The sequence below is a fragment of the Podarcis vaucheri genome (genome assembly GCF_965113315.1).
Source record: "Podarcis vaucheri genome assembly, chromosome: 1".
Lineage (NCBI taxonomy): Eukaryota > Metazoa > Chordata > Lepidosauria > Squamata > Lacertidae > Podarcis > Podarcis vaucheri.
The window spans coordinates 36,254,699-36,282,405 of record NC_138759.1 but is presented as its reverse complement, the minus strand read 5'-3'; the positions used below and the strand labels follow the sequence as shown (position 1 = coordinate 36,282,405).

General features: G+C 39.3%; 1 protein-coding gene across 11 annotated transcripts in view; it reads left to right on the top strand.

Moving 5' to 3' along the window:
- The window catches only part of NPAS3 (neuronal PAS domain protein 3), a 652,478-nt gene that overhangs the window by 279,975 nt on the left and 344,796 nt on the right, over positions 1-27,707 (top strand). For all 11 annotated transcript variants that reach the window (XM_082213453.1, XM_082213452.1, XM_082213448.1 and 8 more), the window contains one exon: positions 19,405-19,487. In XM_082213453.1, the coding sequence (XP_082069579.1) occupies positions 19,405-19,487 (83 nt within the window). The remainder of the gene's footprint in view (positions 1-19,404; positions 19,488-27,707) is intronic.

The following is a 27,707-nucleotide window of genomic DNA, read 5'->3' as shown; positions in this document are numbered from 1 at the left end:
GCAGAGAACAGGTGACTGGCTCAAGGCCATTTGATAAGGTACATGGCTGTGTGAGGATCTGAACCCAGATCTCCCCAATCCTAGTCTGACACTGTAACCACTAAAATCAATTGTTGAAAATAGCACTATGAGAGAAAAAAATGTGAGGGACTGAAGGTGCCTTTGTACATAAATCCAATAAAAGTGGGTTTTCTGTTAAGAAAAAACTAAGTAGATGTTTTTCCTGTCCTGTGCATCTGAATATTCATCACATGAAGGCATGTTTCTGTAGGGATTTACCTGGTTGGAATGAGTCATTGTTTAATTGTGGCATATGTGTGGTTCTCTGAATCTAGAGAGTTTTGAAAAGTTTCTGGTTTTTTCTGATTGTACAACAGGATTTCCTTTTCTATGTTAAGTTTTAAAACATTCTAAAGGGGTGCAGGTCCCTCAAGACTATTTTGTACCAAAAACTGAGCCTCTATTGTGGTTCTTTTAATTTTTTTATAAATTGAATTAATCCAGCCAAATGCTGCATTAACTGTGTCACATCCCTTTAACCAAAGGCATGTAAACCCCAGAATAGACAGCTGTTTGGCTGTACCAAGGTGGGCCCCCTGCCCTCAGCAAATATACTTGATTCCCCTACATGGCCACTTGGCTGGCTACTCTTACAGCCATATGGTTGGATGGATTCACGACTGCTCCCTAGTTGGCTGTATAATTCCACAAGGATACAGTAGTAGTTACTGGTAGCCATACTGGGAAAAATTTGCAGTGGTGGTAGTTTTGTGTGTTTGTGTTTTTTTTGTGTTTTTTTGCCAAGACCAACTTGGGTGAAGGCTGGGATTAGTATATGACTGTAGAAATAATAAAGAAATAAATTTCATATATGGGGGGTGTTATTAATTTTTTAAAGCATTTTTATGGTGATATAGTATGCTATTCCTGAATAGCGCAAATGAGGTAAAATTAACCAAAGCTTTCTTTTCTTTTCTTTCAATTTATTTTTGATTGCTTTTCTTCTTAAAGATTAAACAACAACAAGAGTGGATGATTTCTTTTATTGTTCTTTAATCTCTCTGCAGAAGTATTCTAGATCCTCTGACTGGCTATTTGAAATAAGGACAGAGAGATGGAGGGATACCTTTAGACCAGTGGTTCTCAAACATTTTTCTCCGGAGCACACTTTTAGAATAAAAATTTGCTTGCACCACAATTTTTTTATTGAAAAGAAATACATTGGAAAGCTCCTAGCAGTGTTTGATTTATGACATAGAACACAACCACTTTGTGTTTGGGGTGTGTTTTTTTCTTCAGCTTTTTCACTGAAAATTTTCAAATAAAATATAAATATTGAAAACATTAAAAATGTCATTAAAAATAAATAAGAAATAAGAAAAATAATACTAATAATAATCATGGGACACCCAGAAAGTATAAAACAATACAGCTACCTAAGAACATGAATCATTCCCAAAATAAAATATTGATTGTCCTTTAATCTTCCTGTCACACTTGCCATCCTCTCCTGCCACACCAGTGTGACACACTGCACCCTTTGAGAACCATCACTTTAGACTAATGAAGAAAAGTAGCATCATGCTGTAGGACATGCTAAGCCCTTTCTGGTGTGGAGAACGCCAATTTCCAAAAAGTGATGGCCATGAGAAATAAAACTTTTTAAGACGTCAGATTTCCAGAAAACGAACTGCATAGGCTAAATGGCAATTTTGTAAGGGTGTATAAAACAATATGGCGATTGGCTTCCATGATCTAAACATATATTTTTAAATATATATTTTATTTATGATTTTGAGTTTTATACATTTCAATAATTTTACAGTCATTTTGACATTTCAAAACTTGACTTCCTTCCCTCTCTTTCTGCGGTTCCTTAAATTTATTTTTAATATTTTCTGCATATCCAAATTAACTTAATTGGCTCATTTATTCATCTACTTTAAATATATACTCTTATAAAACTGCAGGTAATTTCAATAATCCTGCCAAAGTTCTTATCCTTTTACAGTTTGTAAATATTCCATAAATCATTTCCATTCTTTTGTAAAAAGTTATCTTGATTTTTTATTTTTCCGGTAAGTTTCGCCATTTCTGCATATTCTGTAAGTATTTGTATCCATTCTTCAAATGCTGGGACGACCTCTTCTTTCCAACCATTATTTGAACATGTGGACCCTTGGAGGGCATAACACACAGACTGTGTTTCAGCACAAACTGTTTCATCTACATCAGGCACAGGCAAACTCGGCCCTCCAGATGTTTTGAGACTACAATTCCCATTATCCCTGACCACTGGTCCTGTTAGCTAGGGATGATGGGAGTTGTAGTCCCCAAACATCTGGAGGGCCAAGTGTGCCTAGACCTGATCTACATAGTGCAGGCTTCCACTGCTGAGTGACAGACCCTAAAATCCCCTAAGTTAGTTCTTGGTATGAGCTTTCGTGTGCATGCACACGAAAGCTCATACCAAGAACTAACTTAGTTGGTCTTTAAGGTGCTACTGGAAGGAATTTTTTTATTTTGACTATGGCAGACCAACACGGCTACCTATCTGTACCTAAAATCCCCTGACATTCAAACTAGACAGGTAAAAAATGGATCAGTTTTTTTTAGCAATATGAAGTTTGTACAGTAAACTGGCAGCCAATTTCCACTACCACTGTGGTGGCTTGTAGAAGAGAGGGGATGGCGATGACAAAGCCTTAGACCAACGATCACAATCAATGGCTGCCGCAGCATAGAATTTGGTCAACAGTTGACAACACCTGAGGCTTCACCTCAGTAAACTGCTAATGTAGCTCTGAAGTGTATGACCTTTCTACCTCTCATTTGCCCACTTAAGGTAAAGGTAAAGGTATCCCTGCCCGTACGGGCCAGTCTTGACAGACTCTAGGGTTGTGCGCTCATCTCACTCTAGAGGCTGGGCGCCGTCCGAAGACACTTCCGGGTCACGTGACCAGCGTGACGAAGCTGCTCTAGCGAACCGGCACCAGAGCAGCACACGGAAACGCCGTTTACCTTCCCGCTAGTAAGCGATCCCTATTTATCTACTTGCACCCGGGGGTGCTTTCGAACTGCTAGGTAGGCAGGCGCTGGGACTGAACGACAGGAGCGCACCCCGGCACGGGGATTCGAACCGCCGACCATGCGATCGGCAAGTCCTAGGCGCTGAGGTTTTACCCACAGCGCCACCCGTGTCCCTACCCATTTGCCCACTTAGAGAACACCAATTGCCAGTGATAAAGCAATCAGAAGCGTGGTGCAGAGAAATATAAGGAAATACTGTACACACAATTCTTTGGCATTTTCTCATTTGCAAGCTCCTTTGAAAAGCCCTGCACTGACTGCCTATAAGACTCCATAGGCTATCAAGCCCTCTTGAAGGTACTTGTGCTCAGGATATCGGAAAGAATGCCTTCTGTGTAGACCTGCCTATTTTAAAGATCTGTGGGGGAGGCTTCATTGGCTGGACTATTTTAAGCTATATGGCAATGTCTTCTTGATGGTGCACCCCAGTTTTTAATCTTTCTTCCCCTACAGCTTGGAGCTAGTCTTTAAAATGTTATATGCCAGGTTAAGACCCGGGCTTTTAGTGGACTCTTTTGCCAATATTTATGGTTTTCAGTTGCCTGATTGTGACTGGTTCGCCTTGATTTTAGTCATATTGTGAACTTGAAACTGCCTTATGTAATTAAGGTTGGGTAAGAAACACTTTAAATAACTAATTTATTGGGGGGCGGAGGGTACCTGTCATCATTAACACATTTTATTAACATATTTATATCTCACCTTCCATTGCATACAACAATATTTGATGGGTTACAATGAAATTTATGAAAAAAATACTATATTCCTATATCTAAAAAAGAATGTTGTTGTTGTTTAGTCGTTTAGTCGTGTCCGACTCTTCGTGACCCCTGGACCAGAGCACACCAGGCACTCCTGTCTTCCTCTGCCTCCCGCAGTTTGGCCAGTCTCATGTTTGTAGCTTCGAGAACACTGTCCAACCATCTCGTCCTCTGTCATCTCCTTCTCCTTGTGCCCTCAATCTTTCCCAACATCAGAGTCTTTTCCAGTGAGTCTTCTCTTCTCATGAGGTGGCCAAAGTATTGGAGCCTCAGCTTCACGATCTGTCCTTCCAATGAGCACTCAGGGCTGATTTCCTTAAGAATGGATATGTTTGATCTTCTTACAGTCCATGGGACTCTCAAGAGTCTTCTCCAGCATCACAATTCAAAAAGAATAGGATGTTGGTTAAGGACAGTTTTTACTTGACAGTATTGTGACCTGAAGGAAGGGGCAAATGGGTCTCCTTGCGAATATGACTACAATTTATCTTATTTGAAACTTATATTTGTTTTCTGAGTGTTAGTGCTTCTACCGCCCTCCTTTCTTTTTTCTTTCTTTCCCAGTGCGGTCTTCTTGGCCTTTGTAGGTTTTCTTGCCCCTGCTTATCAACCACATTGTTCAAGGCTTTCCTATTCTTTAGCTTGCATTCTAGCTGTTACTAGAATGTTCTGTTCTGTTCTGCTGTGGTGGATTTAAGCAAGTTCTAAGCATCCTGAAGACATTGGACTTTCTTAACATCATTAGCCTTTATAGAAAGTAAATGGCACCCTGCAGCACTTTAGTATTGAAGTTTCATTTTATGACATACTTTGGCATGCTTCAGTGATTAAAGGGGTTTACGTATTTTTTAATGGAACTCCAAGGCTTTCCTCGACAACACAATAAATGTGATGTTTTAGTTATTACTATAATAGTATCCTAATTGTGCAACATCTAGGCCCCACAGAATGGATATGGAGTGGATAGTCTTGCCACATGGGGGAAATCCTCTCTCTTCAAACTAGGAAAATAGGAACAAATTCTAATTTTCAAAAGTATTTGTTGAATGGTTTCTTTAAATGTAAAGGTTCATCATTGTTTCACTCCATGTGTATGTCTTTAAGGGGCTGGAGTAAGGGCCAGAGCAAGATAACGAGACCCAGCTTTACAGCTGTGAAACATAGCAGGTGCTGCTGAGTTGTATTTGATTAAGGCGTGTCAGCATTTGGGTAGAGTATATAAGGAGCAGCACCTAGCTCTTCCATTACCCTGGGGGATGGGTTGGTGGTTGGGTCTGGTTTGGTTTGGTTTGTTAATGTATTTAGTGTAAATGGAGTTTTTGTTTTTCTTATTAAAACCTTTAAGTACTTTTTGAGTCCTTTCTTTTTAATGCATGATCTCCCCAGCAAGCTCTCTGCAGCGTTACTATACTGCAAAAAGCCAACAGTATTATCTCAGTAACTGAGTAATATCTCAGTAACAATGAGCATTGCAAATGCCAAAATACTTTTATCTCACCATCAGCCGTTTATTATAGCCAACAGACCAGAAATAAGCTGTACAGAACATTTTACACAGAATACAAAAAGTGTAACAATAATAACTTTTTTATTTATACCCCACCCAACTGGTTGGGTTGCCCAGCCACTCTGGGTGGCTTCCCACACATATAAAAATGACAGGATTCTAGCTCCTGTTTCATTACCCATTAAGACTGATAAAAAGCACTATAGGACCCCTTTCAGATGATAGTATTTCCTTTGTAATACTTTCATCTGGAAAGGGCCCAAAATCATTTTTTTTCTGGCATTCTTAATGAGCAATGAATGTTGATTAAATATTTCCCCTGAATTCCAGATTTGTAGTCCTCCATAACTGCTCCTTGTGTTATAGCTCCTGAAAACTATATAACCATGATTATAGTATCAAGACTAGTGGGGTAACAAAATGCCTTATCATTGAGTTATCCTTGTCTGTCCAGAATGTATTTTTATATTTTAGTTAAGTTTTATGTCAACATCTACGCATTAATTTTGCACTGACATTCTGAGAATCACAGCATTACTGGTAGTGATTTATTAGTTTATTGGATATTCTTCATAACGTGAAGCTTTTCCCCCCCCAAGAATTGGTTTCTTACACCTGTAGAAACATACTGTTTCAAGAAAACCTTTTAATGTTTTTCTGCTCCTCATTATATTGTTCTATGGTTCCACTTTATATATATGCTTCCTCATGTGAACTCAATCTGTTTTTAAAAAGCACATTTTCAATATTTGCCCAAGAATATTTTTCGCCAGTTCAAAAATATTTAAAACAAGGAATGTAGAAATTACCATTATTTACAGCTAGGAATCAGGGGACTGGGGGGCTGCATTCAGCTAATGAGTCCTGCTGACGTCAGCTAGTGCAAGAGACTCTGACTCTGGTGTTTGTGCATCAGGAGAACCACCATAGCAGCACGAGACAGGACAAGAGAGGCTGTTATTAGAATTACAACAGCAGCAACAACAAATTAATAATAATAATAATAATAATAATAATACCCCACCCATCTGACTGGGTTTCCCCAGCCACTCTGGGCGGCTCACAGCAGAATATTAAAAACATGATAAAACATCAAACGTTAAAAACTTCCCTAAACAGGGTTGCCTTCAGATGTCTTCTAAAAGTCAGATAATTGTTTATTTCCTTGACATCTGATGGGTAGGCATTCCACAGGGCAGGCGCCACTACTGAGAATGCCCTCTGCCTGGTTCCCTGTAACCTTACTTCTCACAGCGAGGGAACAGCCCTGGAGCTGTGTCCGGGCTGAATGATGGGGGTGGAGATGCTCCTTAAGATGTTGTTGGACTACGACTTCCATCTGCCCAGCGAATGGGGGCAAGTGGTTGTGAAGATGAGAAATGTAGTCCATCTTGAAGGCATCACGTTGGCAACCTTGGTTCAGATGATGCAGAACTTGGGTCAGCTTACCATTTAGGAAGTTAGCTGCCTTATACAAAGTCAAGACCATTGGTCCATCCAACTCAGCGTTCTCTAAAATGTCTACCAGGGGCTGTCTAGGATGATTATCGAACAATTGATTTTCCCTCCTCACAATACATACATACATACATACATACACACACACACACACACATTTGGTGGAATGCTAATTATAATAAATACATTTTGGATTAGAATATTTTGATGGATGAACTGATTGGTATGTCCTTTTTGGTAATCCAGAAGTTCTATTATTGTTTACGAAATCCATGAAAAGGAAATTAGAAGTTGTTTCTTGTATGCTGACATATTATTATTATTATTATTATTATTATTATTATTATTATCATTTGCTGACATAAGCTAAATCATGAGTTGCAAGCTGTTAGAGGGAAATGAAGACATCACTGATACGTCTTTGGTATTTAGGATATGATATGATATGATATGATATGTAGCAAATATAGTGAGACTTTTTCATGTGATCACATTTAGAGAAGACTTGGTTAAGGATATGAAAAAATGAGGGCAAAACTATTGAAATATTCTAATATGGTTATAATCAATAATAATCTACATGTGAAGCATTATTCATTTTTAAGACAGTACAGTTATACCTTGGTTTTTGAACAGCTTAGTTCTTGAATGTTTTGGCTCCTGAACGCCGCAAACCTGGAAGTGAGTGTTCTGGTTTGCGAACTATTTTTGGAAGCCAAATGTCTGATGGGGCTTCTGTGGCTTCCGATTGGCTTCCTGCAGCCAATCAGAAGCCGCGCTTTGGTTTTTGAACATATTGGAAGTTGAATGGATTCCATTTGACTTCCAAGGTACGACTGTACTGCCTTGTTGATTACCTGTGTTATATGTTGGATTGCTCATGACTTTGTCATTTTTAATTGAATCTAATAAAGAAGATGTTATCAAACAAGACCCACTGAGAATATGTTATATGTAAAGTTATAAAAAAACACAAACCCCTAAAAAAAGTTGATTAGGCTCTTACAATTCTCAAAATAATTGGTTTCCCCTTTGTATTCAGATCCTATAATTCTGTATTGTCAAGCTTTCCCAAAAAACAAGTTTGCTAATCACAGGCAGGTCAGCTTCATAATTTTACTATTTTACTATAATTTTACTATCAGTTTTAAAACCTGCTACTTACTCAGTTTATTTTTTATGTTAAAAGAAACAAAATTTATTACTAATTCATTTGGCAGAAGTGATATTTTTGCCTCCTTTTTGTTTAACTGTATAGTAGGTAGAGTGGCATTTTCTGTGTTATACTAGTCACTTGTTGTTAGTCTTCTTTTTATGAAATTGAATTTGCCTCTTTTTCTCACCGAAGGGAATATGGGTTTATTGTTGTGTACACTTTCTCAAAGGGAGTGAGGAATGCTGGTGGCATAACTGGAGGGGATCATTTTTAGATCATTTACAAATGCATACTTTTTGTCTTCAGTGGGAAATGTTCCTTTTCTCTCTAAGTAGAGGAAATCTTTTACTTCTGGCACTTTGACACATCACTGACTGTTAGAGAACATGAAGCCTCTGTTTACTGCTGGTTCTTGAGTGTTAAACAGCCCTCTACTGCTTTTATTATACCATTAATTGCACTTAATGCAGCTGCATTTCTGGTACGCCTGGCTAAACTCTGAAAATTAAGTAGAGGGTACTTTGTTATAAAATTCAGTGTAATGAGCTCTGGTGGGACAGGGTCTGTTAAGTTTGAAATTACCTCAGGCCATTTCCAGAGAACTTCTTAAAATATTTCATGTCTGTAGAAGTTTGTAACTAGATAAATAGCCCAGGATAATATTGGCATGGAAAAACTACTGCTATGTGGTTTTCACTGGATAAAATATGGATGTTTTTAATGGCAGAATAGTTAGGTTTATTTTCAGCATTTGTAATCTTTAGCAATTAGTTAAACAGAACATTTTTAGTCTGGCTACATGTACAGTTTTAAGTTAACACACTGGTGGTTAGGAACATAGTCTTTGCTGTTAATTCATCCCACACATTAATGACACTGGGATACCGTGGGATTCCAGATGGGGCTTTTCAGATTGGTAGAAGAATAAGTTAACACCTCTGCATAAACCTACCCCTTCATTCCCATATGCAGCAGCTGTTAGCTGAGGAATGTAACAGACTGGGCAAAAACCGAAACACAGTGGGGGGAAAATGATTGGGTGGTATCCAGCACTGGTCATTCTTAGAGTATTCCCATTTTATGTATGACTTAGTTGGATGCCACTCATATACTTTTAATTTGTCTGTAAGTCTTATATAGTATCTTTTCAAGAAATGCTCAAATTACCAACTACACAATTACAAAATAAGAATTAAAAGGTTAAGGCTGCAATCATCTGGGAGTATGCATTATTGAACGTCGTGGGGCTTACTTCTTAGTAGTCATCTATGGGATTGCACTGTACAAATACAATACAGTAGTCAGTGACTTTGACAGCAATCCTAAACCCACTTTTCTTGGAATAAAGCTCATTCAACTCAATGGGACTTACATCTGATTAGATATGTTGTTCATCAGCTGTGATGCTCCAGTTCCACCAGTGTTCTTTTTGACTATGATAGCCGTATTGCTTTTCAGCCAATATAATCTCCAATAGCTTTATCAATGAAACTAAATCACCGTTCTATGCTGCTTAGAAATAGGTTCAAATTTAATCCCTTACGGTTGTGCGGATGTCTCACTAGGATCAGCATCACATAGTTGTAGATTCACCAGCACAAATCAGGTGGAGAATCGTCTATAGTTTTAATGCAGCAATTTATCTGAGTTTCGTAGTTAAATTTAAGCATGAGGTAATTAGAGGCCTCCAAGCTTGAAATTCAGGCAGCTTTCCTTCTTTTAATGGACTCAATAGAGGCTTGTCAAGATCAGTACTTGACTGATGCAAATTTTATGCTCTGGGTCTGTTCAAAGCCTTCAGCCACAATATGGGTAAATAAATAAATAAATCCTAAATCAGTTTTCTTTTCTTGTGTTTGCATAAGTAAACTAGGTAGAAGTCTCTATATTTCCAAGGACTGGTCAGTCAGACCATTGTCTCAGTTAAAAATATTCACTGGGCTATAATAAGAAACACTGCAGCCATTAAGTACCACATCTGTTGTCCAGATGGGCTAACAATAAACACAGTAAAGCCCATCATCATTATAGAATAGACTGAGCAGGATACTCTAGGGATATTTCTAAATATGTATGTGTTGAAGGGGGAGCACTAGCCTGCTAACCTGTTCATATAGCACCATGAATCTTATACTAGTGTCTTGTGCATTTCTGCTACATATATAAAATCTACAGTAGGTGACTGGGCATCATCACATGCAAGGTGAGATCCAATGAAAGTAAATGCAGAATGCTGACACACTTCCACCTCATACATAGGCCTCATTTGCAGGTCATATCAAACCATAAATGAACTTAACCGTGGCTTAAAGGTGGGGCATGGGGTAGAATTGTGGGTGCATTGCTCTGCTGTTGCTACTGCTACCGCCAGGAGCTAAACCATGTTTTGACTTAGCTCCCCAGCTCCAGCTGTGCCAACTATCTGGCTAGCTGACTGTAAACCAATGCCTCAAACCTATCATAAAGAAGACTTCGGAACTGAGGAAGAGGGAATAGGACAGCACCTCTCTGTGTGTGAACTTGCTGCTTCTATTACAATAGTGAGGAGAAGCCCTACACTGTATTATCATGTGCCAGTCAGATGAAGACCATTGCAGGAAGGACCAAGATCCATTCAATAGTGACCCCCAAGTCCTGGTCCATCACTGCTCCCCACTGCTAACCAATTTTTTTTTTTTGGGGGGGGGAATATAAGGCTTAAGTTTTGGTAGGTGGTAGGAAAAGGGAATTTGTTGACCGTGTTTGAGAGAAAAAGATAAATGGGGGTTAAATGCATCATGTTCCATTCTAAAGCTCTCTGCCAGAAACTGAAACAGATTGTTTTTGGAATATCATGCTGTATTTTTCCCATTTCTGCAGAACTGTTGTTAGTGAATGAAATCTAAATATATGCCGTTCAGAAGACAATTATTTCTGTTAATGGCAGCATCAATATTCTGAATGCTTCTGGGATTATTTTAGGAAGCTAGAGGCTTGGAACAAACCAAAAGATTACTTCCATACCCTTGGTAATATGGGTTAGCTAATAGAGAGTGGTTTATTATTTATATTGGGTCAACAACTGGTTTTCTAGCATAAGTGGGAAGTACATAGGATATACTGATTTCACGAAGGCTTTTGTCAAAGTCCTCCATGGTATTCTTGCGAGGAAGCTGGTAAAATAAGAGCTGGAGGAGGTAACTGTTAAGTGGATTTGTAGTTGATTGACTGACCAAACCCAAAGAGACAAGTGGGGTGCCACAGGGTTCCGTCCTGGGCCCATTGTTGTTCAGCATCTTCATAAACAACTTGGATGAAGGAATTGAGGTGATGGCCATCACATTTGCAGATGACACCAAACTGGAAGGGGTAACAGGTTTTATTAAACAATGGAATCTTGACTAAGGCAACTTTGATCTTAATAGGTGGGTGGATGCTCATATAAGAAGAGTTTTCCGAGCCCCAAATTGAATGTTTAAATGTATGGCTGTACCCAAAGCACAAAGAAAGGGGTGGGAGAGTAGTATACCATCTCTGGATTCTATCTGAATTACTTTTATCTATTCAACCATGATCTCATATACTGATTTAAGACAGAGATAACTATTCTTGGATTTCAGTCAATGAAATGTAGACTTTGGAGCCGTCACCATATTCCTGACATCCTGTTCAATACCACTGGACAATTCCCCCAGTAGCTTTATAGGAGATAAGGAAACACTGGAGATAAATGTTGCCCCATGAAGAACAACACATAACACCCACTATTTCCTTATGAGAAATAAGGAAATATAGGGAATACCTTTTATTTCCTTATTTCTCCTATGTCATTAAATTATAGGGCTTTTGATAAATAACAAACAAACAAACAAACAAACATATAACAACACCCAAGTAGCCGAATAGCAGTCTGCAAAGGCTACACTTGTTCTGGTAAAAGGAAACCAACACACTCAAGGAGTTGTACACTCAATGGGTAGTTTTTTAATGTAGTATGTAGTCAAGTTTTATTAGTAGTAACCCCAAAGATTGCTACAGAGTCTGGAATAATCAACAAAACGATTTATTCTGTTGTCCTCTAGACCGAAATAATTCCCATGGATCATCAGTAGTGTCTCAAACCCATATCTGTGATGGATTGAACATATGTAAATATGATGGTTTCTTCAAACTTCATTGTTTTTATTTTAGGTAAAATAGTAACATTTTGCCTTCCCGCCCAATCCATTATGAATAGATAAAAGAGCATCTGGAAAACCAGCAAAAATAATTGGCTTGTTGCAAAGGCAGTTCTTATGAGAACCTTGGGTTAATTATACTCAGTTCAGTTTTGGCATCTGATGCATATTTCTTCCTCAAAATGTTGATTGATTGTCCCACTTCATTTATTAGCCTTCATTATAACTTCCCCTGCCTGAATGGTAGGAAAATTAAGAATTCATAAAGTATAATAATAAGATTTAGTTATGGCTGTAAGACTGTAAAGTGTTCTGTTGTTTTGGGGGCCCAGTTTCAGTGCAAATTATCTGCTTGGATTATAATTCCATATAATGGCAACATTAATTTGTAATTTCATATGATTTACTGTTTTTGAAATGAAAAAATAAATTGGCCACTGTCCAGTAGCAAACTGAATGTGCTTTACTTCCAAGGTGGCCAATATGCCCCCACATATTGGTTCACCTCAAAGCAAATAAACCAGGAAGAGGGTTGGTAGGGTAGACATGAGGCGGATGACAAGAGAAGCAAATTAACAGAAACCATCAATCCAGGGGCCTTCAACTCAGTTCTTTAAGGAACAAGGTGAAGGTGAATGTTTTGAGTAGCAGAGCCATTCACGTTATCCATGGAAGAGCATGATTATGTTTGAGGAGCCAACAGAGTTCAAGCATTTACAGAGCATTGCTACATTCCTCCCTTCATATTTGAGCTACAGGTAACCTCAGCTTCCATGACATGTGGATTGGAAACTATGGCAATGGCTTCCAAATCTGTAAGATTTGTAAATGAGCTTTAAATTACGGCTTCATGTCCTGGCTTGCTGGAAAGCCATTAATCCTAGTTTGCTGGCTGAAACATAATGGGAAGGTATGGTTAACTGTGGCTTGCTGGCTTGTTTCTCAGCTCGCACAAAGGGAGGAGCGAACTGTGATCAAAAGGGGTAGACAGAACTCCTATATATCACGGTTCATCAAACCAGGATTTCATTGTGTGCAGAAGTTCATTGACTACAACGACACAGTAGTGGATGTTCGCTGCCTCCTGAAGATAGTGGAGGCATAAGAGATATTTACCACACCTCTCACATAGTAAAACACATACTGCAGTCTGCTATATAATAGGTTGTTTGCATGGTTTCCAATCAACAGTTGCTTGATTGTTTTCTTGGCAAACGGAAGGCACTCTTATAGACGATTACAAAAACAGAGCCAAACGTTATAATGGACAAGAAGTAGATGACATAATTGTCTTTATGGCTCATCAAGAAGTATGTCATGCATCAAGGGGGAAGAAGGGGGAAGCAAAGTTGCGATAATTTATGACAAGGGAGGTTTGGGGTTATTTGTAGAAATGTGATGTCTTTGTTTGCATCTCTATCACAACCACGTAGTACATCACTTCTTGGTGCCATGCCAATAGTTACATTTCCATACTTTCCATTGAAACCCCCCTTTTCAGATGACCTCCCATTTGATTTAATATTTGTTTGTTTGATCCATTTCCCCTTTCTGCTATCTCCATATATTGGCTATTTTTCTGTACCTCTTTGCTTCCTTCTGCTCCTGGGTTGGCATTGCCCGGCACATTCTCTTGTATGAAAATACTCCTCCATGACCCCACTTTTATTCTCTTTTTAGAATCATAGAACTGTAGAGATAGAGGGAACTCTGAGGGTCATCTAGTCCAACCCCCTGCATGGCAGGAATCACAACTAAAGCATTCATGACAGACGGCCATCCAACCTCTGCTTAAAAACCCCTGCTTAAACCCTCTGCTTAAAAGGAAGGAGAGTCCAGCATTTTCCGAAGGAGTCACCTTCCAAGTGACAACCATTTAGATACTTGAAAATGTCTATTATATCTCCCCCCAGTCTCCTCTTTACCAGGCTAAACATACCCAACTCACTCATAAGGCTTGGCTTTCAGATCCTTGATAATCTTGGTTGCCATCCTCTGCATACGTTCCAGCTTGTCAATACCTTTCTTAAATTGTGGTGTGCAGAACTGGACACAGTATTTCAGGTGTAGTTTAATCAAGGCAGAAGAGAGTGGGACACTATACTTCTGTTGATGCATCCTAGCTGCATCTGTGTTTTTAAAAATATTTAATATTGAGAGCCAGTGTGGTGTAGTGGTTAAGGGTGGTAGTCACATAATCTGGGGAACCGGGTTCGCGTCTCCGTTCCTCCACATGCAGCTGCTGGGTGACCTTGGGCCAGTCACACTTCTTTGAAGTCTCTCAGCCCCACTCACCTCACAGAGTGTTTGTTGTGGGGGAGGAAGGGAAAGGAGAATGTTAGCCGCTTTGAGACTCCTGAAGGGGAGTGAAAGGTGGGATATCAAATCCAAACTCTTCTTCTTATTATTTAAAAAATCCAGAGTACAAATTTCAGCTGATGTCAGTGATCATAATGTCTTTAAAAACATACACACATAAATGTGATATTCTGAAAAGTTAATGGCAACAAAGGCTGGGAAGAAAATTGACTCATGTTAAGCTTGCGGTCTACTAAGACCACTAGATAGGTCCTTGTCGCATGTACTACTGGTAAACCAGGTGTCCACCATCTCATATTTGTGTACCTGATTCTTCCTGCCTAGGTGTACAACATTCTTGTTGAAATTTATTTTGTTGGTTTGGGCCCAGTTTTTCAATATGATTGTAAGGTAAAAGGTAAAGGACCCCTGGACGGTTAAGTCAAGTCGAATTTGACTATGGGGTGTGACACTCGTCTCTGCTTTCAGGCCGAGGGAACTGGCATTTGTCAGCAGACAGATTTTCCAGGTCATGTGGCCAACATGACTAAATCACTTCTGGCACATGAAAATACCATTTACCTTCCCACCGCAGCGGTACCTCTATATCTACTTGTGCTGGTATGCTTTTGAACTGCTAGGTTGGCAGGAGCTGGGACAAAGCAACAGGAGCTCACCCCTTTGTGTGGATTCGAACTGTCGACCTTAGGATTGGCAAGCCCAAGACTAAGGCTTGGTGGTTTAGACCACAGTGCCACCCACGTCACCAATAGGATTGTATGCTATTGTGGGGGCCCTAAGGGCAGAAATGGGACCCATACATTTTAATATAAGCACATAAACAAAATAATTCTAGCTGAAAAATGACAAGTTGTTAAAAAAACGAAATTTTCAAAAGTTTACAAGGTTTCACTAAAATGTCATTAACATTTTTAAAAAAGACATCCTTCAGTAATAAGCTAAATTATGCCACACAGGCATTTGGCATGTGTGCTCGAAATGTCATAATATCTGTAATAATTATTTTATTTTTGAGGTGAGGGGCGTGCACTAGAGGGAGTGACGAATTGTGGTCAAAGGGGACAGTAGATTTAAAAGGACTTTAAAACTGCAACATGCCTTTATGGACTGTGAATCTCTGAAATGCATGTATTGCATCCTTCCCCATGTAGATCCTGTGGTTCTTGACATACTTGTGGCATACAAAAGCCCTGTGGATTAAGAGAGCATTAGATTGGAAGTAATAAGGTTGTGCCTGACTTACCTCAGCATTTGTAGCAGATGTTGCAAATGTCATAAACATGAACCTTAGGGATCAGAAGCAGGGGGGTGGGTATCAAGACAACAGATTTAGGTCTCTCTGTTTTACAAGCTAGTGTAGTCTGATGCTCTATAACAGTGTTCAGGCTTGATGTTAATATCCTACCATCCTTCCCAGGATACTGCTGTATCAAAAGAGTGAAAGCTTTCCTAAACAAACATGCAGTTTCCACAGGCAACTAAAAAGAGTGTTGGGAGGTTTTCTCAACAAACCAAAAGAAGAAAGGATTTCTTTGACTGTGGTTTTTTTTTTAATGCTTTCTTATGGGGGATAGAGTTTATAGTGAAAGGTCTTGAAAAGGGAAGGAAGGCCATTTGTTTTCGTGTCTGGCAACCCTACTAAATCTAATTTAATATGCTGTGAAGTTGTGTTGCACTTCACCAAAAATGCTTGAAACTGCAGAAGTTAATTTATCTTTGGGGGGGGGGATGAGTGACGGAATCAGGGAAGAGCAAAATGACTCAAGATCAGAGAAGTGGAAATCATCTTGTAGAGCGAAAAGACAAAATGAAAGAGATTACTTTGAAACAAGGCACTACTGTGACATTTCTGTTCAGCCCCTCTATGAAATGAATGATTCTGACGTTTTAAAAAAATCTATTGTTTTTCTCCCAAAGTACTATTTCAATAAATACTCCTATATAAAATAGAAAGACTGAGCTGGTTTTATATATGACCTTGATTTCCTTTCTAAGTGCAGATGAAGATGACACAAAGTGTTGGTTCACCATCTCTAATTTTGCTGGCTATTACTTTACTCCAGCAGTAAATTTGTTGTTCAATATAAACAGTGCAATGCTTCCTGCAAAGAAATTACATGTAACATCCGTAATGTTACACTTCTAAACCAATATCCCCAGTCTCCTGTCAGTAGGTGTCATATGTCTTTGTGTGCAGAGATCAGATTTGACGTTTGATATTATAGAGCGCATTACAAATCATTGCTCTAAAATTTCTTTTCACTGGATTGATTGATAATCAGACTGGTACCAACAAGACATTATGTATTACAATAACTCCTGCTTATATAAGGTGCATTTATGTTTGGGCTTGCTGCTAAGTGCCACACATTATATGGGTTGTGTAATTAAACATTTGGTAGTAAGACTAGATTCCATTAGAACAGCATTCCACACGCTAGAAACCTTCACTTGGGTCTAGGAATTCCTTGTAGACATGAAAGTGAATACCTGAAGCCTCCACCCACACAAGGCCTTTTCTGTTCACTGCCAAGGGAGTTTGTAAGCATATATTTTCCACAGAAGTGGAAGCCCACACATGTAAGAGCTCTATGTCCTTAACTGAGCATGAGTCCCAGCTAGCCATAGTCTCCCTTCTCTCTATAAGGTGAAGGAGCAAACTTCCTTTGTTTGTGACCTCGTTTTGTGTCTTCATGCAGTGTCAGGGGATCACGTGAAATCAAACTCTGTAATAAAATGTTTTATTCTTTGTCTGCGCACCCCTTAATGATCCACTGCATATAGTTTTAAAATCTTCACCACAATTAATACTTGGAAATAAAATAGTTTTGAATGTGGGGGTGCTGCATCAAAACTAGGCTCCTATCACGTTTGTACTCTGGTAGTATGATCAAAGCAGTTTTGCAGCTTCGAATGGATGCACCACATGTTCCAAGAGGTTGGATCCAAATTTCTTGCGGTGAATCATTCAGGATGCTCAGTGTGGGGAGGGCAACTCTCTGACAGTGTGTTTTGAGAGCTGTGCATTGTGTGATGGCATCTTCTTTGACGTTGCAAGAGATCTTGGTGCACAGCTCTCTTCACTTCTCTCCATCAGCACTCCCAGAAATGTTGTTTCTTCTTGTGCATTCTGGCTGTCCTGGCTTTTGAATAAATCTTTCTCTGAACGGTTATAACAGACAGTTTGGGAAAACGCATCAAGCATAGGAAATGAAGGTGTGAAATTAGAAAGAAAATTGGCAGCCCCCTTCCCCCACCCTGATCAAGATACATACAGCTGTTGGGATTAGCAAAGTGACAAGCCTTACTCACCTACTTGATTTGCTTTGAACAAATGCACCCTGTGTTGTTCCTTTTTTTGTGGGAGAGGAAGCAGCCTTTACAGTGTCATCGGGCATGGAAAGAGGAAGTTCTTCAGAAGGACATTCATTTCAACTCGGGGAAGAACTGCACTTTCCATCTCAACCTTGTGTCTTTAAAATCCTGGCCCTGCTTGTTTTGTGCAAATCAAGACAGAGCACTCAATTCTTCCCCTATCCACCACTGCAGTTGCCACTCAACTTATGTTCCAGCCAGATCCATCTTCCTTTTGCAAATATGAGCCTTAGTCAGGAGGAAAGCAACTGGTTGCTTTCTCTGTCAGTCAGAAAAAGAGTTAAAAACTCCTGGCCCTAATTTTTATATGGGAGCTAGATCCTTGGCTTTTAAGACACAGGGTTGAGACAAAATATGTAGCCGTGATAAAACAAAGAGATGGGACAATGCCCAGGTTATATTAGCACCAAGAAACTTATAGACTAAATGTGTTGTCTGGTATTGTGAGTTTCTTTCATTGTGGCTGCTTTTAGTCACAAACACGCACACACAGCTGTTATTTGGCATGGGACAGAAGCAGCCATTTCCACTGTTTCTTTTCCAGGCTGAATTGTGGTTTGGTGGCGGAAGAATTTTCCCTGAGACCACATCATGGGAGGAAATGTTTGCTCACCATCTCAAACACCATTGTCTTGAATCCTGGTCTGTCTCATTCCTCTCCATGGCTACTATTTAAAGTTTGTTTGTTTGTTTGTTTGTTTGTTTTAATGAAAGAATGACACACATTATCAAGCATGTGTTTAATGTTGCATAGAGTTTGACCCTTAGTCTGAGGGCATCCCTGCTGATTTTAGAAATGTTTTGTACATCCACAGATCCCTTTGGATACATAGACTTGCAAAACATGTATCATACTGTTATTTGGACTTATTGCATATTCCCATTAATTCAGTCCTGTCCTCAAAACATTTCTGCTGGTGTGATCCCTGAGATGGAGTCCTTTACACAAAGGCTCTGTTTTAAAGAAGAAGAAGAAGAAGAAGACTGTTCAAATCCTAGACCCTTAGAAACCCCCCCCATTCAATCTCACTATTTCAATCCAAATCCTTAACAAGAAATTATTGTCAATAATGATTCTTCCCTGTATGTTCACAGTACTCAGGCATAGGGGGACCCCCATAGAGCTCTGTTTCCCCACAACTCCCTCTTCCTTGTGCGCACACAGTCGTGTACATAAGCACATCATCAGGGTGGAAATGGGAGATCTATACTTCTGCATGCCTTTTGAGCTTCCCACACTGCTGTGCCAAGCCCCGTGAGTTCAGGAGCTCATCCAATATGTCCAAGCAGAGGAAGAGATCTAAACAAGGATATGAAGACATGCACATTGTGACCCATTCCCTGCAACGACCAATTGTGCTGCCAGTAGGTATATCCCTGCACACTGAGGGGCAAGTGGAGAACCAGGGTTCTGGTGAGCTGTGTGGCGTCCCCCCCAAGTGTTTTATTTAATAGTGGTTTTCAAATGTGAGATTGAACGAAACGTTTTAATGAATAATACATACAATAAATTGGTCTCAGATCAGGGATGCATTGTGACTGAATGTGTAGAGATTGCAACATAATTGCTTTTTTATTCAGTTATAGGTGCCCAGCGCAGGAGAAGCCCCAGTGCACTTGCCACTGAAGTATTTGAGTCACATTTGGGAAGCCACATTTTACAGGTAAAAACAATGGCTTTACAAAACAAAACGAAAGTTAAGTATACTTAGTAACGAGATCTAAGAGTTCTGTCAATTATTTGGCTACTGTGTGATGTTATTGCGGCTTGTATGATGAGTTTTGGGTTTTTTTACAAATTCATATTTTTTCTTTCTTTTTAGAAAGCCATGATTGAAAGAATGTTAATGAGAGAGGGAGGGCAAGTATTATTTGTGCTGTAATGGTTTAGAACTCACACAACTTAGTCGTATTGCACTGTGAAGTAGCAGTTGGCTCCCCAAATGCTTGTGTGCATTTGTTTAAGTATAAATCACTATTTTGTGAAAACAATTTTTATATTTTTTTGTCTTGTTCACATTTTGAGTTTTGATTTTCTCCTCCTGTTTTTAGTTTTCCAGCACCTTTTTCTCTTTTTTTACTGCTGTTGACTGTCACATTGAAAATGATAGTTATCTTTCTTTAGAAGATAGCATGTCCTCTAGATCTTAGATGTACTAGATAATCAGTGTGGTGTTCCCCAAAATTTCATGACATTCTTAGGTAGTATGTGCCAAACAGATTATCAAATGCTTATGCGCTGTGCATGTGTTGCGGTTTTGTTATGACACAAGAAGCCTAAACAGAATCACAATCCAAACAATAGGATCAAAATGGGCATAATTTGTCAGGCTAGTCAAGATATTTTTTAAAATTAACTTGATTATGGGCTCTTTTACTGCACTGAAAATAACCACTGTTTATCAGAAGCTTATGCTCGCTTAATCAGTTTGTTCAAAATGGAATGTCATCTTAAGATAAGAGAGACAACATATCAGCAATAAGAAATATTCTTTGTAAACTGATAGGATGGGGAAACTGTTGTCCTGCATTATGCAGCTGCAGCTTTCAGAACCGGTATGAGTAATGTCCATGTTTTAAAGCTTCATTATGGCTTTAGAGAAAAGTTTAGAGGCAATTTAAAAATGATTCAAAACTATTGGCCGCATGAGTTTCTCTAGGATGCTGAGATTGTGAATTAAGTGATTTTGTTATTTGTGTGACCTTGGTTCAAGTTTAACTTGCATGCTCTTATTCTGCCAGCGGATCATGATAATGTATCGTATCAAACATATAAAGATTGCATATGATGTCTGGTGTATAGCACAGGAATTTTGTTGCATTGTTACCTTGTTGATATCTAAGAAAAGATAAATAAGCTAACGCTTTCAGGTCATTCTGTTGTGTAATCTGTTTAATTTGTTATGAAAATGTATTAACATATAGGGTACAATACAGCCGAAGTTTGCTACTTTTAAGCCACATTGATTTCAATAGGAGAACTCGAGCTGCTTACCTCTGTGCTGTTAAATCAGCAACACTTAAAAGTGCTTAAAGAGCTTGGATTGTGCCCATATTTTGCATCATTACAAAGATTCAGAAAGTGCTAATTAAATTAGATTTGTATACAACTCATCAGAGTGCTATTTACAAAATGTGTACTGTTCATCCTGACCTTATTGAAGCATCTCAGATGATTATGATAGAATTTTAATTGAATATTATTTGATGTTTCTTTACAGTTGTGTTTATTGTAGACTTTTAGAGGAAGATAGAATGTGTCATTTGAAATGTGGGAAGTTATAAGTATTTTATCATCTATATTGGTAGCTAGATTTATTTCATGGTGGGTTTTTTCTGTATTTACCTTACCATTATTATTATACCTAATATATATTAAGGAGTGGCCTCCTGGACAGCACTGGACATCTAAAATTGCTCCAGTTAGTTTTTATCCAACTTAAAACCCAAAGGTTTTTAAGTGACATGTAGAGAAGGCTAACAATAAAAAAAGAACCTGGATGACATAATAATTGGATGCAAACTGATAAAGAGAATCTGAAAATGCTGTGTATTATTTTAGCATGCTATATAACAGATTGTAGCAAAGCACAGAAACTTAATGGTGCCAATAGGGAAACCTGCTGGAGCCCAAGCTCCTGAATACAGTTGTACCTTGGTTATTGAATGGCTTAGTTGACGAACAATTTGACTCCTGAATGCCACAAACCCGGAATAAGTGTTCCGGTTTGCGAATGTTTTTCGGAAGCCGAACTTCTGACGCTTCTTCGTCTTGAGTGCAGGAAGCTCCTGCAGCCAATCAGAAGCCTTGCCTTGGTTTTGGAATGGTTTCAGGAGTCGAATGGACTCCCGGAACGGATTAAGTTCATGAACCAAGGTACCACCGTATAACTAAGAGTCTCATGGCATCTCAAAGACTAACTAATATATTGTGGCTCTTTCATTGGCTTGCAGATCTAGATCATTTATCTGAAAGTTGATTCTGGCCTACGAAACTTATGCACAGTATGTCACAAATTATCCTTTAGACTTTTGCTTGTTTCTTTTACAGCATACATATGTGCCTGCCCTCCTTTAACTTGCACTTACATCTGATCAAGGTGTGAGAGTAGAAGCTTCTTGCAGAATTAGTTAGGGGGATAGATTGGAGGGCAGGGGAACAAAGGAAGTGGCCTTATACTGAACCAAACCTTTCGTCTGTCTACCTCTGTATTGTCTAAACTTACTGGCAGCAGCTCTGTCGAATTTCAGGCAGGAATCTTTTCCAGCCTTACCTGAAGATGCTGGGGATTGAACCTGAGGCCTTATATGTGCTAAGCAGATGCTCTGCCAATGAAATGGACCCAGTTCCACCACAGCTGCATGGCTCTCCAGCCCCAGGAGCAGATCACTGCTGTGAAGCTTTGCAGTGGGACTCAAAACTTCTCCCTAACTAGAACTTCTCACAGACATTAATGGTTTTCTTTTACCACTCCCACCACCCTAATTGCCAGCAGTGATCAATAAATCTGCTCTTATTCCAAAACAGCTTTTCCGAACTTGGAAAGAGTTCGCATAGGACTGTCTCCCATTGTTCACCATATCGTCCAACATTTATCCAATGAAAATAAGGATGTCTCATTCCATAATGATAATTTTACTGTTTATACCCCGCACATCTTACTGGGTTACCCCAGCCATTCTGGGCATCTTCCAACATATATAAAAACATAATAAAACATTTAAAAACATTTTTTTAAAAAAACTTCCCCATACTGCCTTCAGACGTAAGAGAATGTCCAAGATTTTCTCTCGGGAGAAGGCTTTCCCTATCTGTTAATCCCATACCTACCTATCTTTGCATGTATAAATGCATTCAGACAGACAGATAAATATCTGCTAAGAACAGATCCTCTCATTATGATGATATGATGAATTTGCTGACAGCCACCTAATCAATCATTCAGTCTGTCTATTATTACAGCCAATGACCAGTGTTCAACCTGATGAATCTAATTTTAAATTTGTCATAAAAAAATTAAATAAAACAGCATTTTGTATTATTTTACATCTAGATTCTTTAGGAGGACAGTGTTACTCAGTCGAATATTTGCAAGTAAGTCAAAAGCAAATATACAATCAAAATGAAAATCACAGCAGCTTTGGGGCAAAAGGCATAAGTTTTTTTTATAAAACAAGAAAATGAAATTGCATATTTTGTACAGCTGAAAAATGTTGGTGAACTTATAATTGGAATAGCTTGTTCAGAATAAAGACCAGTTAATTAATGAGTGTAAAGTTTTTAACTTCATTCAGACATCCTAGTGGATTTGTCTCTTTATATCACACTTTCAACTTTTGGCTAAAATTCTTTGGCTAAAATTGGGGTTTGGGGTTGGATAGTCTGCAATTTCTTCCTGCATGAATGCTAAAATATTTTATTGAATAATCTTATGATAAACTGGGCTTAAATGTCTGCATAGAATGCAGCAACCTGTACAGGACCTCTCCTCTAGTTGCAACTGCATGACTAAGATATCATGAAGATGGTGATTGACCCCATCCTTTTTAGATAATCAAGAATGACCAGAAAATGTAGGATTAAATATAGGGAAAAGTAAAAGTTAGATGATATATTTGCATATGCAAATTAGCTTAATTGATCCTGCTTGCCTCTACAGGGATTTTTCATTACAAACTGGAGTGCTACATTGTTCAGCTCATATTGAGTAATTTAGTAGCTAATGAGACCAGTTTGCACTAATTTGCATATGATAAATGAGCTTAATTGCAGTAAATAACTTGGAGGCATAATTACTTAATTTTCCTGTGTTGCACGGCTTTTAAGTTCACGTATGAACAACTCAAGATAATTCCGCATATTTAAATAAGTTGCTTTTCAAATTTCTTAAACCAAACAGGATACCTTAGAATTTTATACTGTAAAACAATCAAAAGTGAAGTTTATGGTATGGCCTCTTAAAATGTACACAATTTGAAGCGCTGGTTTTTTGTTTTGTTTTTCATAAACATCACAAACTTGCTAATGGGTACACAATAGTGCTTAACCTTAAAACTGCTTAAGGATAAACACTATCCTTAAGATGTTATTAATGTTGATATGAGTCCTGTATCTATAGTAGAATGTTTAGTGTTGAATAAATATGGCTATTGGTAGAGGGGTGGGGACTTTTCAGAGACAAAGTTAATTATCATTTGAAAATAAGATTTAGTGCACCGGTGACTAATGCAATTTTGTTGATGGTATTTGTCCCTCTTCTGTATGCAGCACCATTGTAAAACAGTGCAGATGTTACCATATTAAGTGAAGAATTGTCCTCCTTGGCCAGGAAAGGCTATTGGGCTGCAAGCATGTAGAACAGAGAGGTTAAGCTAGGCCAACAGTAGTTAAGAATATGGAAGTTATTAGTTTCTGAAGAACAGAACAAGTTTAGCAGACACCCCACTTTACTCCCTCTCTTTGCTCTGCTTTAAGCAGTGATCTGATGAACAGATAGCAGCAATGATATCTGAAAGAAGAATCAAAACCACCTAGCATGGGAGACAACTGAACAACCAGAAGAGGCTGCAATATGAATTAAAGGGAGGGGTAGATAATAATTTTGATCACAACAGAGGGAAGAACTAGAAGGTATTGATGAAAAGAAAGGAAGGAAGAGAAAGGGTGTGTTAGAGCAAAGTATTTATAAGAGACCATGCTGTTTTCCCCAAAAACGCTACACAATCTATTCTTAATCTCCCCATTCCTATAAGAACAGCCATAGTATAGCAGGAGAAAGCTCTATTCACACCTTCTCCATTTGTGTAGGGTAAATGGATGGAGGAGGATCAGGGCTTTGCCATTGGCTTTGGCTCCGAATCTCACACATCCTACAAAAAGAGGTCCATTGTGTGCATTTAGGTTCTCCATGCAGTTGGAGCCCCCAATTTCACAGGGATCCCAACTGCACAGAACACCTATGCAAATATAGCTGAAAACCCATACATCAAAGGCAGCACATGCAGTGATGCTGGGACAGGGTCAGTGATATGCTCTTGAACATATATTCTAGACTCCCTTTTTCACTCATTTATCTTGCACATAAGACTCCAGAGTCCATCTAACCCAGTATCCTATTTCTAAAAATAGCCATGCTTATAAGAAGAGCATGAAGGCAGCACCCCTCTCTGGTGGTTTGTCCCTAGCATCTCCTGCATCTGAATATGGAGGTTCAATTTAACTATCATGGCTAATGAGACTTTGGAAAATGTGCATCCTCACCCCCTAATGAAACCGCTTCCATTCAGGATTCTAGCCAGATAACCAATGCCCTCCTGTACTATAAGATGAAAGGAACGCTGAAAATTGTATATACATTATACTATAAGATGAAAGGAACTCTGAAAATTGTATATACATCATCAATTTCAAGCACAGGTTTCTGAGTACATCATATCTGCTTTTTCCATTCCAGAGAAAACCATCAGTCATTTAGATATGATATATATCAGTGCTATGCATTGATGCCAGCTCTGGTAATGGTTTTATGTTTTTCATTGCTGTTAACTAGAAAACATATTAGAAATACAAATTTCCCCTCGATAGACCATTGGAAAAATTCTGCCTACATCCAGGGTGCATCAGTAAAAAAGAATGGGTACCTGTTCCAAGGGGCTTACAATAGAAAATTCAGCATGTGGGAGGGAGTGATGCAGAGGTGGGAAAGAAAAAGAAGTGGAGGTCAACAGGATATGTGATTCTTTGAGTTACCCATGCTTAGGATTAGCTGCTCAGGAAATAGTTAAACCAAAGACTCCTTGGAAAAGATGACATCTTCAGGAGCCATTGAAAGGATGTCAGCATTTATTACTATTATTATTTAGTTACACATGTTGTACCTTGCTTGGTGCAATACTATCATGTTGGATGTGTTTTGGGTATAGATGGATGACATGTCTTTGTTCCACTGTATGACCAAGATAGCTTGCACATCCTATTATCTGTGCATCCTGTGCAAGGCCAGCCCAAAGATAAATAGTACCCTGGGCCTGCCATCATGACCAGCTTTGTAGCCCACCCAGAGGGTTTATGGGGCCTAGGGCAGGTGTGACGTTAGGGGCCCTGCTTCTGCCCCCTACAAGGACCCATGCATGTGTGTACAAAGCTGGGGGCCACATGTGAGAATTATTGCCTGCATGGACTGCAAATTTTCATGGGCAGCCCTTGTTTGTCCTGGGATGATAGCTGTACTTCATTTTATCTTACATGGGGATAAGGGAGCATGGGTCTTGTGCTTCTCCCGAGTACCTTCTCCAGATCTAAGCCCCCTTCTAGCAGAGCTTCCTTTTCCTTACTAGTCTCGCAGGTCTTCTGATTTTCGCCTATTGCTAACCCTCTACTTACTCAGGATTCCTCCCTTAAGTCCTGGCCTTGTACCACTCCTACAGCTTTTCCTGTGGTAACTGCTACAGAAAGTTACTCTCCAGCGGCACCTTGCTGGAAATCTTAGGTGGCATTCACTCACCATTGGTGAACAATGGTACACTCAAGAACCAAGACAGGGGCCCCTTGCAAATTGCCCAAGTTGCCCATCCCTGGCCCATGTAGCTTTGTGATGCTACCAAGTTGTGCAGGTTCGTAAAACAGACCAGTGTAATTGGCTTGCTATTCCCAGGCTTTCCGACAGCAATTTTCTATGAAAAGGGCTCAGACTAAGGGCTCATTCAGACTTTATTTTATGCCACATTTTCCAGGCACAGATCCATATTTTTCAGGTCCAGGTCTGGGTGTTGTTTTTTTTAAATGTCCCACTCCTTTTCCTGGGAAAACCTGCTGCTTATCGCTGAATCAGAACAAACGGCATTCTGAGGAAAACCCATTGCCGTTTGTTCTGATTCAGCGGTCAACAGCAAGTTTCCCCAGGGAAAGTGGCATGACAACAAATAACACGCTTGGACCTGGAAAGCTCAGAGCTGCACCTGGAAAACATGGCACAAAAGGAAGTCTGGCTGAGCCCCAATCTACCTCTTATTTGCTCCTCTAATTTCACTGCACTCCCATTCCAGTTCTAGGAGCCCAATAAAGGCTCTGTCATGTGGTGTGAGTAGCTCTCAAAGGATGACTCTCATGGAGTTGTAGGCCTATAATCTTTATTATGTTCAAAACACACAAACACACACACCACCATCTGCTGTGAGCTATCTGTGCACTAGCACTCCCTCCTCAGCTACAAAAAGTAGTCCCTCTTTTGGAGTGGTGGTAATAATAATAATAATAATAATAATAATAATAATAATAATAATAATAATAATAATAATAATTTATTTATTTATTTATTTATACCCCGTCCATCTGGCTGAGTTTCCCCAGCCACTCTGGGCGGCTCCCAATCAAGTGTTAAAAACAGTACAGTGTTAAATATTAAAAACTTCCCTAAACATGGCTTCCTTCAGGTGTCTTCTAAAAGTCAGATAGTTGTTTATTCCCTTGACATCTGGTGGGGGAGGGTGTTCCACAGGGCAGGTGCCACTACTGAGAAGGCCCTCTGTCTGGTTCCCTGTAACCTCACTTCTCGCAATGAGGGAACCGCCAGAAGGCCCTCGGCGCTGGATCTCAGTGTCCGGGCTGAACGATGGGGGTGGAGACGCTCCTTCAGGTATACAGGTATAGTCTTGAAGGGCCAGTATCACCATATAGTACAATTCCTCAGGCTGTAGCTTCTTCTTCAGTTTGCTGCTTTTGTTTTAACTTTGAAAATTAATATTGCCTCAAAATACAGAGCCAATATTTGGGGCCAGTTGTGGTATGGAGGTTAACCACTTCACCTTGCATGCTGGTATCATGGAAAATCATCTTCCGGAGCTGCTATTTGCTCCTAGATGGAAGTTGTCAATGGTACCAAAGT